This window comes from Pogona vitticeps, chromosome 6 (assembly GCF_051106095.1).
Source record: "Pogona vitticeps strain Pit_001003342236 chromosome 6, PviZW2.1, whole genome shotgun sequence".
NCBI classification, from domain to species: Eukaryota; Metazoa; Chordata; class Lepidosauria; order Squamata; family Agamidae; genus Pogona; species Pogona vitticeps.
In genome coordinates, this window is record NC_135788.1 from 96,475,959 (window position 1) to 96,492,767 (window position 16,809).

General features: G+C 41.4%; 1 protein-coding gene across 2 annotated transcripts; it reads right to left on the minus strand.

The window, feature by feature from the left end:
- Window positions 1-772: 772 nt before the first annotated feature.
- On the minus strand, window positions 773-12,511 carry PRR15L (proline rich 15 like). Of its 2 annotated transcripts, none has more exons than XM_020785507.3 (2): window positions 10,867-12,511; window positions 773-3,473 (listed from the first exon to the last, which is right to left on the minus strand). In XM_020785507.3, the coding sequence occupies exon 2, from the start codon at window positions 3,443-3,445 to the stop codon at window positions 3,122-3,124; it is 324 nt and encodes a 107-aa protein (XP_020641166.1). In that variant the 5' UTR covers window positions 3,446-3,473; window positions 10,867-12,511; the 3' UTR covers window positions 773-3,121. The 2 variants fall into 2 exon arrangements, with proteins under 2 accessions (XP_020641166.1, XP_020641167.1); XM_020785508.3 differs by having other exon boundaries at window positions 10,863-12,511.
- Between the last annotated feature and the right edge of the window lie 4,298 nt (window positions 12,512-16,809).

Sequence of the window (16,809 nt, forward strand, 5' to 3'; positions counted from 1 at the left end):
CATTCAACACCCTCAGGTTTGCCTTCTGGAATTTTGAGGTGAGTCGCCTCACTTTGCCTAATAGTAGACCCAGCTGTGGTGGTGGGATGCAAGTACATTTCCAAGGATGGGTTGAGCTCTGTGCTGATGATGGAAGAGTGATGGAAAAGAAGAAGGCACCTGTCATTTTGGTTCAAAAAAAGGGAATCAAAATATAACAGACCCCTTGTTGGTCAATTAATGTAAAAGCAGCCTTTCCTTCCCTTAAGCCACATAGAAAAGTTTCTTTCTCATTTCTGGCCGTTTTATCACAACCTGCATTAGGGTGGAGGAGAGACTCTGTATTTTCTCAGATAACCTCTTACTGTGATTATTTCTATGTTCCTTGGTGACCCATAATATTCAGCCAGAGTTTGGAGCTGATCTGTGATGTAAAATTTAGAGAACAGCAGCTCTTTTGTCCATTGCTTGCATCTCTTTTTTTTGTGGTTTAAGCCTGGCTGTTGATGTACCCATTCTTCAACCATGTTCAGGCAATATAACTTAGTTTGAAATGGGCTCTTTGTTTGATTGCAGAATGAATCCAGAAGAACAAAAAAAAATGCTGGCTGGGATTCTGTTTTATACTATAGAAAGTCATGAGGACACAGCAGAAAACCTATAGGGCCAGGTAGACAACATTTAGGGCCAGCCAAAGCCTGGTTATTTCTCCACCCAAATGTTAACATAATTTCTTAACTAGCTCAGATGATTGATATATCTGTTTTTAAAAGCTAAAAAGGGAAGGAAGGACTTTTTCTCAAAATCAGAACATTTTTATTATCCACTCTGTGCCATTCCCCCCATATATAAACACAGTCATAAAGATCATAAAGCAGGTGCACTTTACATAATATACATCCACTGAAACATTTTTACATCTTTTATACAGCCTGTTCACTCTGTATTGCAGACCCAATACAGAATGCTCCCCTCAACTCTCCGGGGGTCAGTAGGGACGGACGGATTTAAACCATGATGGCAAAAGACAGACATTTCCTTACTCTGTGACATCAGTCCAAATTGGGGTACCTCGAAGCTGCTTTTAGAAGGAAAAAAAACATGGAAAAATCTTGGGTCTCCCATGTAATATCAAAAACCACTTTTTAAAACACTTCGTAAGAGTAATTCTTAAAGAGTATTCATGTTTTGAAGCTGGAGAAAGCCTAGCAGCCTTATTTAAACGTAAGGAGTGTGGACAAACAACAAGCTCCTAGTCTTCTGCATGTGAAATCCCAGGTATTGGTCAGGACCCCTGTGTGTTGTTAGACTACAACCACCCTAATTCCTGACTATTGGCCAGGCTGAATGGGGCTGATGGAAGTTGGACTTCAACAGCACCTAGAGGGCTTCGGGTTGCCCAACCCCTTCTTCAAAGGTCAATAGTCTATTGGGATTGAGAGCCAAGGTTTGGGAGCCAATCTCACACTAAAACTTCCTAGTATGATGGGTAAAACTTTCACAAATTACTAAGTAAACTTTTTCTTTGGTAATCCTGTGTATCCAGAAATTCTGTGCTGGACAATTCTTGACAGACAGAAGGATGAACTCAACAAAACTGATGTGCAAAGTTCAATGGAACTGGTGATTTTACAAGAGCAAAACAAGCTTGATGGATGAGTTATTAATACAGTTCTTTGCAGCTAAAGTTCACTTAGCTTGCCAGGCAGACTTGGCAGTAACTGGCTTGGAGGCAATGGAGCTGGATGGGATAATATTGAACTCAATGTGTGATGTCAACACTTACTTTAGAAGCCCTTTCCTCTGGTTCAATGGAGCAAATTTAGGATTGAAGTGAGGATTGACACCATTTGGATGATACTCTAGGCATAGATCCTTGGACTTGGATCACAGAAGATGGATTAAAATAAAATAAATACCATTGGGGTCCCCTGCCCCTCAAAAAAAAAAGAGCACAATCTGAATTTTTTTAAAAAAAACCTTCTCCCTGTTGGCTAGCTGACAAGCCACTTGTGGAAAATTCAAAGGAAGTATCCCAAGTTTGGGAACCACTAGTCTAAAACATCTGGACAGCTAAAGGTTCTATATAGCTAGAACAGAAAGTAAGAAGCCCTTGGGTTTATGTGCCCTCCCTCTATAATCATGGCAGTATAAACTACAGATTTCCAAAATATGTTTTATTCCAGGGATAGGGAACATTGTTGGACTGCAACTCCCATCAGCCCTTGATGGGTGCAATACACTAACATCTGATGTTGTCCTTGCTTTGTCTAATTCCTTCTGAAATGGCAGAAACACCCATCTCTCCCACCCATTAACCCTGATGCTGCTCACGCTCCCCACAATCAGCCTACTAACAGTGGGCCACACTTTGCTACAAGGAGAAATCAAGTGCACCCTGAGAACAAATGCCCAGTGGCAAAAATCAGGCACTGCATAAATCCTTAATTGGTGGCATTTCTTTCTTAGTCTGTGAAACGTCTGATCCCCAGATACCACAACCAAAGGCCATGAACATAAACAGAGGCCATCCCAAGAGTCCAGAGCACAAACACTGACAGGATTGTGATGGCTGAAACTTACTTCAGAGCAGATAGTGGGACTATGTCCTTAACCATACCTGAATGAAGCAGGCTAGCTTGGGATTGTAGGCCAGGCTATGTGGTGTAAAGTTCTTTCTTCCAATACTTGGCTATCACATTCAAGCATTTCCCACCTGAGGTGCCAGGTTCCCTTTGCCAAATAGCAGAGCCGGCCTTATATCCAGGGTAAATAGATCTGCATTCAGTAGTTCTGAATATGTTCCCCTGTATCATAGATTCTGCTCTGCCTCTAACATTTCCTTTCTTCATTATTGAGGATTTTCCAAGCTGATACTTAATGTAAATATTATTAACCTTATTCCTTAAATTAAAAAAAATAAGAAAGAAAAAACAATTGCAACAATAAAGTTCATTATCCTTCAAAACTTCTCTTTTTCCCATGAAAATCAGGACCTGGAGCTAAAGATGGGCCCCTCGTTAACTTCATTTACTGTATAAATCTAATGGCACTGATGCGTAGTCGGCTTCTCGTGATCAGAGAAACGTCTCCAAAGAATGAAAGCACACAAATGGTGTCCCTCCTTCATATGCAGTACTCCTTATTTTTCACCCTGCTCACTGTCACCAAAAAAATTGGGGTTTTCTGACAACATGGCCCTGACTTTCTTTTTCTCCTTGAAGCGTCCTGAATTGGAGACTTTGACGTGTTTGCCTTTGGTGTTCTTGTCCACAATCTTCTCTAGCCGGGCGCTGAATTCCCGCTCGCTGCTCCCACCATTGCTGCCATCAGTTAGCACCCCTTCTTGCTGGTTCTCATTGTTGGTGACGGCATAGATGCCAGGGCTTTCATACAACACTTTTGGAGTTGATTTTTTCTTCCGGAGGAACGTCAGCTTCCACCAGCTGTGGTCATTTTCTGCCATGGTGGCTGACAGGAAACGACTCGTCACCCTTAGAGGAGAAGCGGGTGGAAAAAAAAAACAGACCTGTTACAATGTTTGGGTTTTTAGTAGCTTTTGTTAAACTTTCTCTCCCTCAGGAGTTCTAGAATTCTGTGTTCAGGAACTAAGAATTCTGTCCTCTAGCATTCTGTACATAATCTTGCTGTTCTTAAACCCCATAAGCTAGTCAGTTGCCTTGAGGTGCAGGAGAAAACATGATGGCATTGCCAAAGTACTGGGGGGGGGAAGCTAGTCTTGTTGACTTGCGCACATGCAGTGAGAGCAGGCACCATGTTCTGCGACACCCCACAGTTACATTCAGAGACATGTTTATGATATAAAATGCAGTTATTCAGATGGCCATTTCAATTGGGAGATGGGATGCCGAGGGATGACTTCAGAACCCATGCTGGCTCCAGCAGGGGCTTATAGAGATGGTCATTTGCCAGTTCCCCCAAGACTTAGCAGAGAGCCCACTGTCTTAACATTGCCACTTAGCCCAGAGCATCCAAGGAGGTCCAGCTGGCAGCCTAAAATAGTTCTCTATTTGCATGTAGGACAGGAAGTTATGCATTGTCACAGAAAAGGAACAATATCAAGAACGAAAGGACATGTTTGTATAAATGGTGCATATGTTAATTTATATGTTCAGATACAATTTTAGAAACAATTGCTGGAAATACTGTGAAATTCAGCATAGTAAGTAACACCAATTGACTTGTCAGGTGTCTGCTCAGTCTGTTGTTGATGGGTTACTTCAAGGTCCCTTGCTCTCCTCTTCCAACTTACAATTCTTTATCTCTGACAGGCAAGCCATTCATTCAAACACAGGATTTTTCTCTGACAGCCCTTCAAATGGAGAGATGGTCTCCATAGGGTCACTGGCCACTCTCTTTTCATGTGAAATGTTTCCTCATTAAAGGGAAACCATGAAGGATTGTGGACTGCAAGAGGGGAAACCAAATCTGGGAGCCAGCCTTTTTCTTAGCCTTTTCCTCTGGTCCGTTCTTCCCCAGCTGGTTTTTATTTCCTCTGGGGAAAAGATACTGTACACAGTAGGCTCACCCTCCAAGCTGTAAATGCCTGTACTGTGTATGTCCTTCAAATGCCAGCTGGGAATGCACTATATAAATGCTTGGTTTGGGGAAGGAAATGAAGCATATTATGGTGTCTAGTGACTGGAAGGATGGACATGTTACCGAGGCCAAGATCATCCACCATATTGTATTCCTGATTACTATGTATGGATGTGAATGCTGGGTGGTGAAGAATGCTGACAGGGGAAAAATCAGTCCATCTTAAATATGATTTGAATAAGAGCTTTATGAATACTGTACCACAGAACCTTATCTAGAAGCATAAATGATAAAACTGTGACTATTGTACTTTGGCGTATCATACGAAGACTCATTATTAGAAAGATAATATGGCCAGGCTAAGCTGAAGACAGCAGGAAAAGGGAATACCAAATGTGAGATAGATTGACTCATTAAAGAAATGATGACATGGAGTCGGCAGAAGCTGAGCAGGGCTATTGAGGACAGGACATTTTGGAGGTCACTCATCCATAGGACTGTAGCATTCCCCATTTTATTAGGTCTATGGTTCATGTTATATTATGTAATAGTTCAGGTTTGTTATGTAATGTAATGGTTCATGCATATTAATGTTGCTGAGAGGCGGAGCCAAGAGAGATACTATAAGAGGCGGGGCCTGAGCCAGCAAGAGCAAGAGTCAGTGAGAGAATAACAGAGAGTGAGCAATGAGAAGAGGGAGAAGTAGATAGTGGATTTTGGGGAATTCTTCTGAGGTGTGATTAGCTACTGAAGACATTCATGAATCAATCTCTGTAATCAATAAACCAAAGTTTATTGAAGGGTGGACCTGAATCTTTCTGAGGTAATGGTGATTTAGCGATCGCCTGGTGGCAGCAGTGAAAAGAGGGATTGTTTGTCTTCGTGTGCTCTAAGGCTTGACGGTCAAGCAAGGGGCACGAGGGTGGATGCCACAACTGGATACGAAGGAATCCAGTGAAGCCTGAGTTTGAACTCAAAGAATTCCAGTCAAAACCTGAGTTTTAAAAGAATTTTTCTTGAGTCAAGGGTACCTTTTAGACAGAGGTCTGTGGCAAAGAAGTTTGGTTCCTCACTAGAGCTTTTGGGAAAAGCTTAGTGGTGGGGGCTTCTGAACCCAGATCTGGGGGGGGGGGTCTAAGTTAAGAAAATTCTTGTGTTTTATCTCAGGATCTGAGGACCAGTTGGCTAGCTTAAGGCTCAAGGCTCTAAGAGTAGAGAGTGCTTGTGAAAAAGCAGAAGCCAGGGATCAGAGCAGATCTGAGGGAAGAGAGGAGAAAGCCTTTGCTTGAAGTAAGAATATTTTAGTGATTGGCAGTATTGTAAGTTGGAGGAGATTTTGACAACACGTAATAAGAACAAAATGTCCTCTTCTGAACTGCATTTCTTGGGGGGAAAGTGACAGTGTGGCTATGAATGGCTATTTCTCATCTTTACACTATCCAGGTGGTCATTTGGTTGGGCCTGGAATATTCATGTGCATGGATGGGAGGAAGGACAATACAACACATGGCCCCAAGTTACATCACCTGACCTTGCCTCCACAGAGAAGTCAGCCCTATCCCATAAATCACAGGTGTTTTTCTTATTTTTAATCTACTCTTCAATTTGAGCTGACACAATCTCTATCCGGCAGATGAACGGTACTGAAGCTGAAGAAGTCATACCTCTAATCTGTTTGTAAGCGAACTTGTACAGTAATAAGGAATATTTTTATTCATTTAAAATATTTTTTATCCTGCCTTTCTCCTTAAAAAGGACCCACGGTGCCTTCGAAAGACAACATTGAAATTTAAAAACAGTAAGTTTACAAATACTAAACCAAATACCACATTAAAAGAATGAAAACAAAGCAACACCAAAAACTCACTCAAAGCAATAAGGTACAACCATCCATTTAAAACCCAACTCAGGTAGAGAAGGACAGAAACGTTGGGGCCAGCCTGACCTCCTGTGGGAGGGAGTTCCAAAGTCAGGGAGCAGCAACAGAGAAGGCCCTCTCTCGTGTCTTTATAAAAATCATTATAGAAATATGACAAGTGAATATGTGGCAAGGGGGGAAGAAACGGGGCATGTGTATGCTTGCTTGTATGTGCCACAACAAAATAGCATATTTTTCCAACCTAAGGAAGAAATTGCTCAGACAATGTAAGGTGGTCATATGACCTGCTTTACAGAGGACAGGTCTCTTTTTGCAAGTGTCCTCTATTTGAAAGGGTTATTTATTCTTTATCCCATCTTTCTGTCAAATCTTGGGCTTCAGGTGGTTCACAACATCATTAAAGAGATACAATGACAACAACAAACACATGATTATTCTGATTATTCTTCAAATATAGTTAAACTGATTATTAAATGAAAATAACTGGGATTAAAAGCAACTATAAAAGAAAATCAGTTTCATTAAAACACAGGGCACTACCCTTCCATTAATGTCCCTTTCTCAGTATTTAGTGGTCAAAAGTCTGACCTGGGTCATTTAGTCCCAGTTCAGTTTAACTCTAAAGACCCCCTAATGAAAGAAATTTTCATGGAAATCTGTTCTCTTTTTTGACCTGTTTTACAGGTGATTAATGGCCTATTTCAAAAAATACACTGATAATTTGTTGGTTTCCCTTTCCTAAGTACCACCCAGAACATAAGGCTGCTCTGCAGAATGGGTGTAAGTAATATTATTAGCTTTTTGACTGATTCTATTGACATAAGGCCTTTAACATAGAAAGCAAAGTTATGGTAGTTTTATTACTATGCAGTTTATTTTATGCTTTTGGTTTTCAGACTTTCTTGAGATATTCAGTATAGGTGAGACTGAAAATTATATCTTCCACAAGGAAGTTAAAAAAAGAAAAAAGAAAACTGCTATTTAAATGTCACAAAGAAGTAGCCTGAAGTCTCCTTAAAAGTACATAAAGGTTGTGGAGCAATACTATAACAATAACAAGTGCAATAAATATTATTATGCAAAGCTTGGAAACGTTACTATTTTGGATTATAGCTCTGAGAATCCTCCAGCCTCTGTGTGTGTCTGTGTGTGTTTTATATATATAGTTAAACTGATTTAACTATATAATGATGACAAGTAATATGTGTGCTATCACAAAGGGAGGATCTGTATGATCCAGGGATTTCCTTTGAGTTTCATGCAGCTTTGACTGAAAGCCTGATGCTTAGTGTAGTAAGTTGCACTAGAGTGGGCCCACTGAATTGGTGATTGGTGAGTCAACTCCTCTGTAAATTCTCATGGTCAAAGTCTTTGTAAAAGTAGTATTCCAGGAATCAGCTTGAGGTGTCTAGCTTGACCTCAGGCAATGCAGGCTGGTCTTCCTCCACACCTGTAGTAGATAAAGGGCACTACTATGCAATACAAGGTGTTGTCTCTTAAACATTGTAAGAGATAGCATAATAGGGATAACTTTTCAAAAAGTATGGAACAGTAAAATGCAGAATCAATAGTATATGTAGAGTAGTAATAGAGACAAATTACTTCCAAAAAGCAGTTTTCCAAGCGCTGGGGATACCTCCAGCCTGGAGTGAAATTTGACTGAGGGTTTTCTGGACCCCAAAGCTTATGTTTCCCTCCATGGTGCCTCTATAGTTTCCTATATTTCTGAGTAGGGTTTCATCTCTGTCTTCCAGTTTTAATTCTACATGTGATAAACTTTGCTCTGCTCTCTTTCTTCTGCATTCCTTTTCTCTTATTTCCTCCTCTCTTTGTTTTGCAAGAAAGAAAGAAATGGCTTGGTATGACTGACTGCTCTGATCCTACTTAGGTTCTGCCATGTTCCAGGTGCAAATCCTGAGTCACTGGTCCGAACACTGTCAGGCAATGATCTTTCTTTTTTAGGCAGGCTGACTTTGACAAACGTCACCACAAATAAGGATCACTGGACAAGCAAATGTCATTATTGCTCATAGGTTTGCTTCCTATCAAACATTTTAAGTGTTTTTAAACGGCAGTTTTATCTGTTTAATTGCTTTTGAATATTATATTACATTTCACTGTGTTTAAAATTATGTTTAGAGGTTGGCAGTTCGATTCCCCACTGTGCCTCCTGTGAATAGAGCCAGCATGTGTGGCCTTGGGCAAGCCACACAGTCCCTACATGAAAAGCCCTGAAATGGGTTGCCATAAGTTGGAACTGACTTGATGGAACATTGTTAATCATCATCATCATCATCATCATCATCATCATCATCATCATCATCATCATCATCATCATATTTTGATTGTGAGCTATCTTGAGTCTCTTTACGGGGAGAAAGGCAGTGTATAAATTAAACAAGAAAACAAACAAACAAATCCATAAAGCCATACACTCTCCTAACCTTTCTTGCTGTTGGGGGAAAAAATAGGTCACAATAGATGGTAACTGGTTTACTGTAAGACAGTCATAGCAACACTTTATAGAGGACAGTTCTCCTCTGTTCGAGGATGGACCTGAATTTGAAGATGTTGCCTGTTGATGGCCCCCTCAATCCAGTTTAAAACTAAAGGGATATACAAAGACAGACCAGATGCCTTAAAGTTATCTCTTAGTAGTTTAGTACCTGGATAGCAAAACAAGTCAGCAAATATACCTGGTCAGAATCTTTCCCACTGTGGAAAGAGACACTGTTTTTCTGTTTAAATTATTAAACACACTACTCCTACATTTGAATCTATACAAGTAAATTACTGTGTGCCCATGTGGTGTAGTGGATAGAATGAAAGAGTAGGACACAGAAGACCTAGGTTCAGATTTCTTATAATCCATGAAACTCACTAGGAAGTGGCAAGAATAAAACCACTCCTAAAATATCTTGCATACCGTGTAAACCTAGGGTCTCCTGAAGCTGACTTCACAGCATGTAACATGTAACATACACATATTAATAAGTATCGGCACATTTTATACAACCTGCACCCTCTTTTTCTTCCTCTTTTGGCATTATGCAGGAACCATTCTGTCTTTGAGATATCCTGGGAACACTACCATGGAGAAGGAAGACTGAGTTCCCCATCCAGCCTTCTTTCCTGGGACAGTATATTTTATATGGAGACTCCTGACGCTTCTCTGATGGAAGTATTTTGAACCTTACAGCTTGTTCTGTTTCTATACAGCACACCATCTGTCCCTGTGGGTAGGCAGTACCTGCTTTTCAGGAAAGGGAATTGTATTAAATAATGGGAAGGGATATCTGTGAAACCAAGCCCTCCATTATCGAGGGGGAATCCTGTGACACACGCCCCTTTTCATTGAGTAAAGGAGAGAGAGAGCAGAGACAGGATAAAATTGCAGAAAAGCAGATTCTTCTTTTGATTGTGTGCTCTTGTGGTGGTGTCATACTGGAGGAGCACTTCACTCCAAAAGCATTACATATATAAATAACAGAAAACTGTTCTTTCAACAGTGTGTGGATATCTGGAGCAGGGGGTGAGCAGCTGAGATACTCATTGCTGTTCCTATGTCTCAAAGTGGCCTGTGGCCATCGCATGATCCCAGCGATCACAACAGATGCACTATCTGTGGACGCAATCCTGTTTCCCCGCTGTGAAAGATTGTATTTTGTATGATCAGGAAATGGGAAGTGTCTGATACAAAACACAGCCCGGAGGATCCTGCACAGCAAATGAGTAACAAATGAACTGTACTTCTAATATGTGAACAAGCAAAATGTTACACCATAACTGGGCAATGTGGAAATTGGCCCTAAAGAGTTTCTAGGCAGCAGTTTTATTTCAAATGCTTTAAGCATAGAAGGAAAATGCAGCTTATGAATGAAACACTTTTGGACATAAAAAAGTGACTGGCTGTATCTCATACCTCCTTATCAAGTGTACTAATTTTCCATTGTGCATTGTAAAAAAAATATATCATGAGATAAGCAGCCCGTCGCACCTTTTTAAAGGAAAAAAAAAGTTGTATGGTCATGGCACATATTTTCCCTTGTTTTTTTCAAAGGCAAGTTCTAGGTTGTCCTTACCTCATTCCACCGTCATGACAACCTTGCATGCAGGCTGAAAGACTGCAAATTATCTACAACAATTCAGTGAGCTTCTAAAAGCCCTCATGGATGACAATTTATATCTTTTCCACCAGCTCTGCTGAATTGGGGGACTCTGGGCCTTTCCATTAAAAAATAAACACTAAATTTTTCAAGCTCTAGTCTAGTTTAGTTCCACAGTCAGAACTCTGCCCACTTTAGTATGCTGGTTTCAGGCCTTCCATCTGTCACAGCATTCAATTAAACATTTGTGGAGACACCAAGATACAGTACAACACTCCAATAAATGGTTCAAGTTTCCCTCTTCCTCTTCACCTTCCCGCAAAAGTACTATTACCCACCTACCGAGTCTCTCAGGCTTCTAAGTTGTTTCGTTCTCCAGATCGGATTGACAGTAGGTTCAGCTGTTGTGAGCAAAGACAAACATGAAGAAGTGCTGGCAGAAGGAACCCAGCAGATTCTGCTCTTGTAGCCAGTAGAAAAGTGGTTTTCACATCTCAGGTGTGTCGAGGTGCCACATACCTGTGTGAGCTGCGTCTCTCCCTCTCTCTGTATGTCAAGGTTAATTGGAGACTCAGCCACTCCTGCCTAAAGTAAACAGGAGCTAACAGAGGCTGAGCTGGGAGAGATCTGAATATTCATGATGAGAGAAATTTAAGCCAAGACATTTTACTGCCTAAGAGCAGGTCCACTGGATGTCACCTGAAAAGAACAAGGGGGGGGGGAGGCACCTGAGCATTTAGATTTATAGGGATTTTAAATTCTAAAACAGCAATCTTGTTAGCCTGGTGCAGGCAAAGGAAAAGTGGGGACAGGGTGGAGAGAAGACTAGTCCAGGTGGCATCTTAAAGATCAGTTTATGGGACAAGACTTTACATCCCACTTCTTCAGAGAATTGCCATTATGCTGACTAAGAAAGCCACAGGCAATAGATATGTATATTACAGATACTCATAGGGAGGATGAGAGTCACTGGAATGCAAACCAAGTGAACAAGGCAAAACCTCAAGACACTGGAGTTGCAAAGATCACATCCTGATAACTGGCAGGTAAAACAGAGACATGCCATCATCTAGATATTGCCCGGAGCCTCGAGGTATAAACAACTTATGCACAGAATTACTTCTGCAATGAGAGAACTGCTCATGGATATCCCTCACTATTCATGACATAGTGGGTGAAATCCTCTTGGCAGAGGTGTGCCATGCAACTAGGATGATCTCATCAGCTGCCACCTTTTTGGAGCAAATAAAACATGCTTGTCTTCCCTCAGGTTCTGATGATCCCGTTTGTCCCGGGAAAGCCTTTCAGAGATGCAGAATGGGATAGGAAACAATTTAAAGCTAAAAAAATTCTGCCACCAGGACTAGCAGTGAGAGGAAGACAGGTGGTGGTGATCTGGGAGCTCTAAATAGTTCCTTACTCTGTTCTGTGGCTCACAAAGGTTTCTAAACAATGAAGGGTGATATCCCTAGGAATTCCTGGAATCTGTAGCAAGGAAAAGATTAGGACCTTTTTAATTGCTCCAAAATAGCCACAGGATGGATACAGCTGAAGATACCATCCTGGTTGCGCAGCATAAATTGCGCAGTAGGATTTCACCCAAGGTCTAATTTATTAAAGTTGCTTTACCCATAGACGCCCATTACTTGAAAGATTTTAATTTGATTATTAGTGGACTAACGAGTAAACCAATTTACAAAATTATAAGAACATGGTACATTAGATGATATTGACTGCTGCAAGAATTCTGTCTGCATGATCTGACCTATTAGGCTGGCTCCTTCTCCCAGGTCTGTTTGCCACATGAAGCAAGTGATAAATGGATGTGCATGAAACAATGCCCAGCATAAACACAGTTCTGGGATTTCTTGTCCCAGTTGCCTGTCATTTACAATAATCACTTCCTCTTTCTTCCCTCTTCCAGCCTTCTCCAAGGAGCTCAAAGTTGGTATACGTATGATGGTTGAATTTTAGAAAATCTTTATTACAACCCTGTGTGTAGGTCAGACAAGTCTGTCAAATAGCCTAATACTATGCAAATGTATGAGGAGGAAGTTTCACCAAGTACATAATACTTGCATGTAAGCAAACTGTTAACCTGCAATCTTAAGCACACTGTTGAAGAAATGTGTTTTATGGTTGTTGTGGTTTTTTTGGGCTCTTTGGTCGTGTTCTGAAGGTTGTTCTTCCTGACGTTTCACCAGTCTCTGTGACCGGCATCTTCAGAGGAGTAGGAACTCCGTCCATGCTCTGTTGCCGTTGGCAACATGGACAGAGTTCCTACTCCTGTCCTCTGAAAATGCCGGCCACAGAGATTGGCGAAATGTCAGGAAGAACAACCTTCAGAACATGGCCAAAGAGCCCGAAAAACCCACAACAACCATCAGATCCTGGCCGTGAAAGCCTTTGAGAATACAAATGTGTTTTAGATCATGATGCATAACCAATCTAAGCAGCTCTGTGAGATTTCAACCTGAACTCCCCTAATCAACCCCACCCTCCATGCTATTTCAGTGTCTGAGTACAGAAAAATTATGTTTTGATATAACAAAGGAGGAGGGGGAAAGTACTGTACTTAAAGCCTAATGTAAAATTTTCAATAATTTATTTTTTCCAGAAAAAAAGACATTTCCTCAGTTTTTTTCCAGAAAAAATGGACATTTTCAGAAATATTACATCTCTAGGCCTAACAGATTTATTTCAATGTGAATTTTTCTAGTAGCATGGCCAGGTGGATTCTGGGAGGTGTATTCCAAAAAGCAACATTTCCAAGCTCTGCCAAGTCATCCACGAGCAATGTTTTCCTTCTCCAGAGCTGGTGACTCACAGCTGACTGTGGGAAGAGAATCCATTTAAGACTGCCACTATATTTTATCTGTACCAGGGAAAACAAAATCTTTGTCCTTCCAGCTTGACCTTGGATGACTCATTCACACACATTAACCCACAGCTTGGTGCCATGGAAACGGATTGTCAAACATGGAGGACACAAACATACATGCGAACCTGCCCAGAATGTTATGACCTTAGAGACAGAATGTCCCAGGAAAGGCAGAAAACCCTTTGCTCGCAGGCATTTTTCCCCACTCTGTAGTCCCAAATTGGCATCATCCTATCCATTTAATTAAAGAGAGACCAGCCCGAATTACATGCATGGAAAGCTATTGTGGCAAGTGATGGCAGCATTACATCAGAAGGGTACCTTCCTGCTTCCTAATCACACCTCTTTCTCTCAGGGTTTAGAAAAGGGACAGAAGCTTATCTGAAGGTTCATCTGACCCACGCTAGCCATTCATCTGGCATATCTAATACTGGGGCAAACAAGCTGAAGGATTTCTATGGGAACAGATGCGCCACCCCCAATCAGTATGCTTGCATAATCTCATAATTTTAACAATCTGACATTATTTACTTATGTTGTCACATGATATCCATTCACATATGACTTACAGCCATTTTATGAGAGTTTTTAAGGTATGTTTAGACTGCAGTCTTGTTCCTTAGTGCAGTAAGTTGTACTAGAATAGTCCCACTGAATCAATGGAACTAATGGGGGAATTGACTCACACAAATCCCCACTGATTCAGTGAGCCAACTCCAGTGTGACGTACTATGCTAAGCAACAGAATTTCAGCCTTCAGGAGTGGTTTTACCAGTGGCACCCCACTGTGACATTCCATGGCCAAGCAGGGATTTCAACTGAGGTCTCCTGAGTCCTAGTCCATCAGCCTACCCACTAGAACACACTGATTCTCATTTGTTATTTGTACAGTATTCATAGAGTGCTTTTAATATTCACACTGGCTTGAAACTTCAGCGAGTTGGCTTTTGGCTACTGAGCCAAAGCTTGAGAGTTCATTTCCCCACTATGGCTCTCAGGAGAAGAGACAGACTGCTTAGCCTTGGGCAAGCTGCACAGTCCTACAGCAGTCCCCAGAAGAAGGGTTCAGCAAACCACTTCTAGGTACCTTCTACCCTCTGGAAAGGGTCACTGTAAGCCAGAATCACTTTGATGTAAGTGATTTTTAATATGTTTATTTACCGTAATTATTTTTAAATATTTGAATAATATATTGCTTTAGCTTTTAATAAGCCGCCTTGTGTCCTTTTTTAGAAGGTGGGGTAAATATAATGTAAATAAATAAATAAATATTTAATGCAAGGGTCTCCAAATTACGGCCTGCGGGCCACATCCAGCCCGCCTTGCCTTTTTATCCAGCCTGGGCATAGGAAGAGGAGGCAAAGGGGACCCAAGCGATCCCCAACTCTCACTGTCTTTGCAAAGACAGTGGGGGTGGGGGAACGCTTGGGTCCCCCTTCCCTCCTTCGACCCTCAAAAATGTGTAAAATATATGACGTGGCCCTCACACTGAAAAGTTTGGAGACCCCTGATTTAATGTGCATGTCCTTATTAACCAGAGCTGGGGAAATAGCCCCCCCCCCCGATAAACAGGTGTATAAGAATGATTACTCCCAGGTTTGTTCACCAGTAGCCAAATTGTCAAGGGCTGATGGGAACACAAGTCCAGTATGGAGGGCCACTGGTTCTGTTCTTCAAAGAGTACCATGAGCAGAAAATCAATATCTTTCCTATCCTATCATCCAAAGTGCTCCTGTATTATCTATATGATGTGTATCCCACCTTTCTTCAGTGAAAGTCATGGTAGTCAGTTCAGCAAGCCCAAGACAGAAAAGTAACTAACTCAAGACTGGCCAATGAACTTTATGATTCAGTGCAGAACAGAAGCCAGGTTTCCCAAATTCCAGGCCAACACACTCTAACTACTCTACCATACTGCCTCCTGCAATTTAAATTTGACAGAGGTCAGTCTTCTTGATACTGTGCAAAGAAAAGCGCAGGGGTGGTTCTATCCACCCCATCGTTTAACAAGATGGTTCTTCTAAAACACCGAAGCAATGACTATTAAAGGAACTAGTGGTTACTTCCATGCCCAGACTAATCTCTTTTCACGACTATAAGCAGAAGAACAAACTATGAAAAACATGCATAATTTGCAATCTGCATGCATATTTGCCTTTTAAATTAAGCTTTTCTAGCCAAAAAGCTCAGCTTCCTTAGCATGGGACTTCAGCTCATTTTTGGTGGCACAAGGTATTTATTGTTTTGGATTGACTTCAATTATGGATGAAAATGTCACATTTAAAAAATATATATAACTCCCAGAATCCTCCAGTCTGTGCTAGTTTGGTGACATTCCCAAGCTCTAGCTTCAACCCATTCATGGAAAATATGGTCTCTCCATCATAAGCCTTTGCGAAATAGCTAATGCTCTCCTGATCCCTTCTGCTGGCCTAGTAAGGAATTATTTTGAAAGGGCAACCCAAGCCTGATCTTCACAATCAGATTGTCTTTTGGACACTAAATCCAAATTGCATTATTTTTTTCTTTGCCATATAAACCAGAAAGTCCTATGGTACAGAGAGAGAGAGAAAGAAAGAGAGAGAGAGAGAGAGAGAGAGAGAGAGAGAGAGAGAGAGAGAGAGAGAGAGAGAGAGAGGCAGCCTACCTCAAAAGGCTGTTGTGAAGATAAAATGAGTTTGGCTTACATATGCCACCTAGAGTTCCTCGGAGGAAAGGCAAAACAGATACGGTAAACTTGCTAAACAAATGAATAAAATAACCTTTAGAAGCCTGGGTTTGAGCCCTACTGACAGATCTTCTTGGGTTAAGTTCCCATGGGGTGTGGGGTGAATTTCCAACCCGTCTCCCTGTTCATCATTGCCACGAAAGAGTTAAGACCTCCCTTGCCTGGTTGGACTATAGTACTTTTAAAGCTATTCTTTCCTTGAGGATTAGTGAAAGTAGACTCTGGCTCGCCTATCACTTGCTAGACCGGTTTCTCCCACTTCTTTCTTTCTTTTAACCTAGTCTTTTGTGTTGGTTGGGTGAAAACAGCCTGCTTCCTTTCCTGCTCAATGGGGAAACCCAGCATTTCAAGAAAGAAATAATTCATATTGCTCTTGTCCCACGCACTCACTCTTGTCGCCTTCCAGATGTTGTCAGACTGCAACTCCCATGAACCTTCATCTCTGGCTATGCTGGTTAGAGCTGATGGGATCCATAGTCTAGCTATGTAGGGAAATTATGTGGCACATCATCCTCATTCATGTGGAGATCAAGGTGGGAAATGCTACAGAACTACTGTATGCCTCAACAGACAGCTGAACCTGAATTTTTGCAATCTCTGATTAGCGGAGTCTATAGGGTGACCTTAGGATGCTCATTTTTCCTCACCCTGTCTCAATTCACATGGCTGTAAAGTG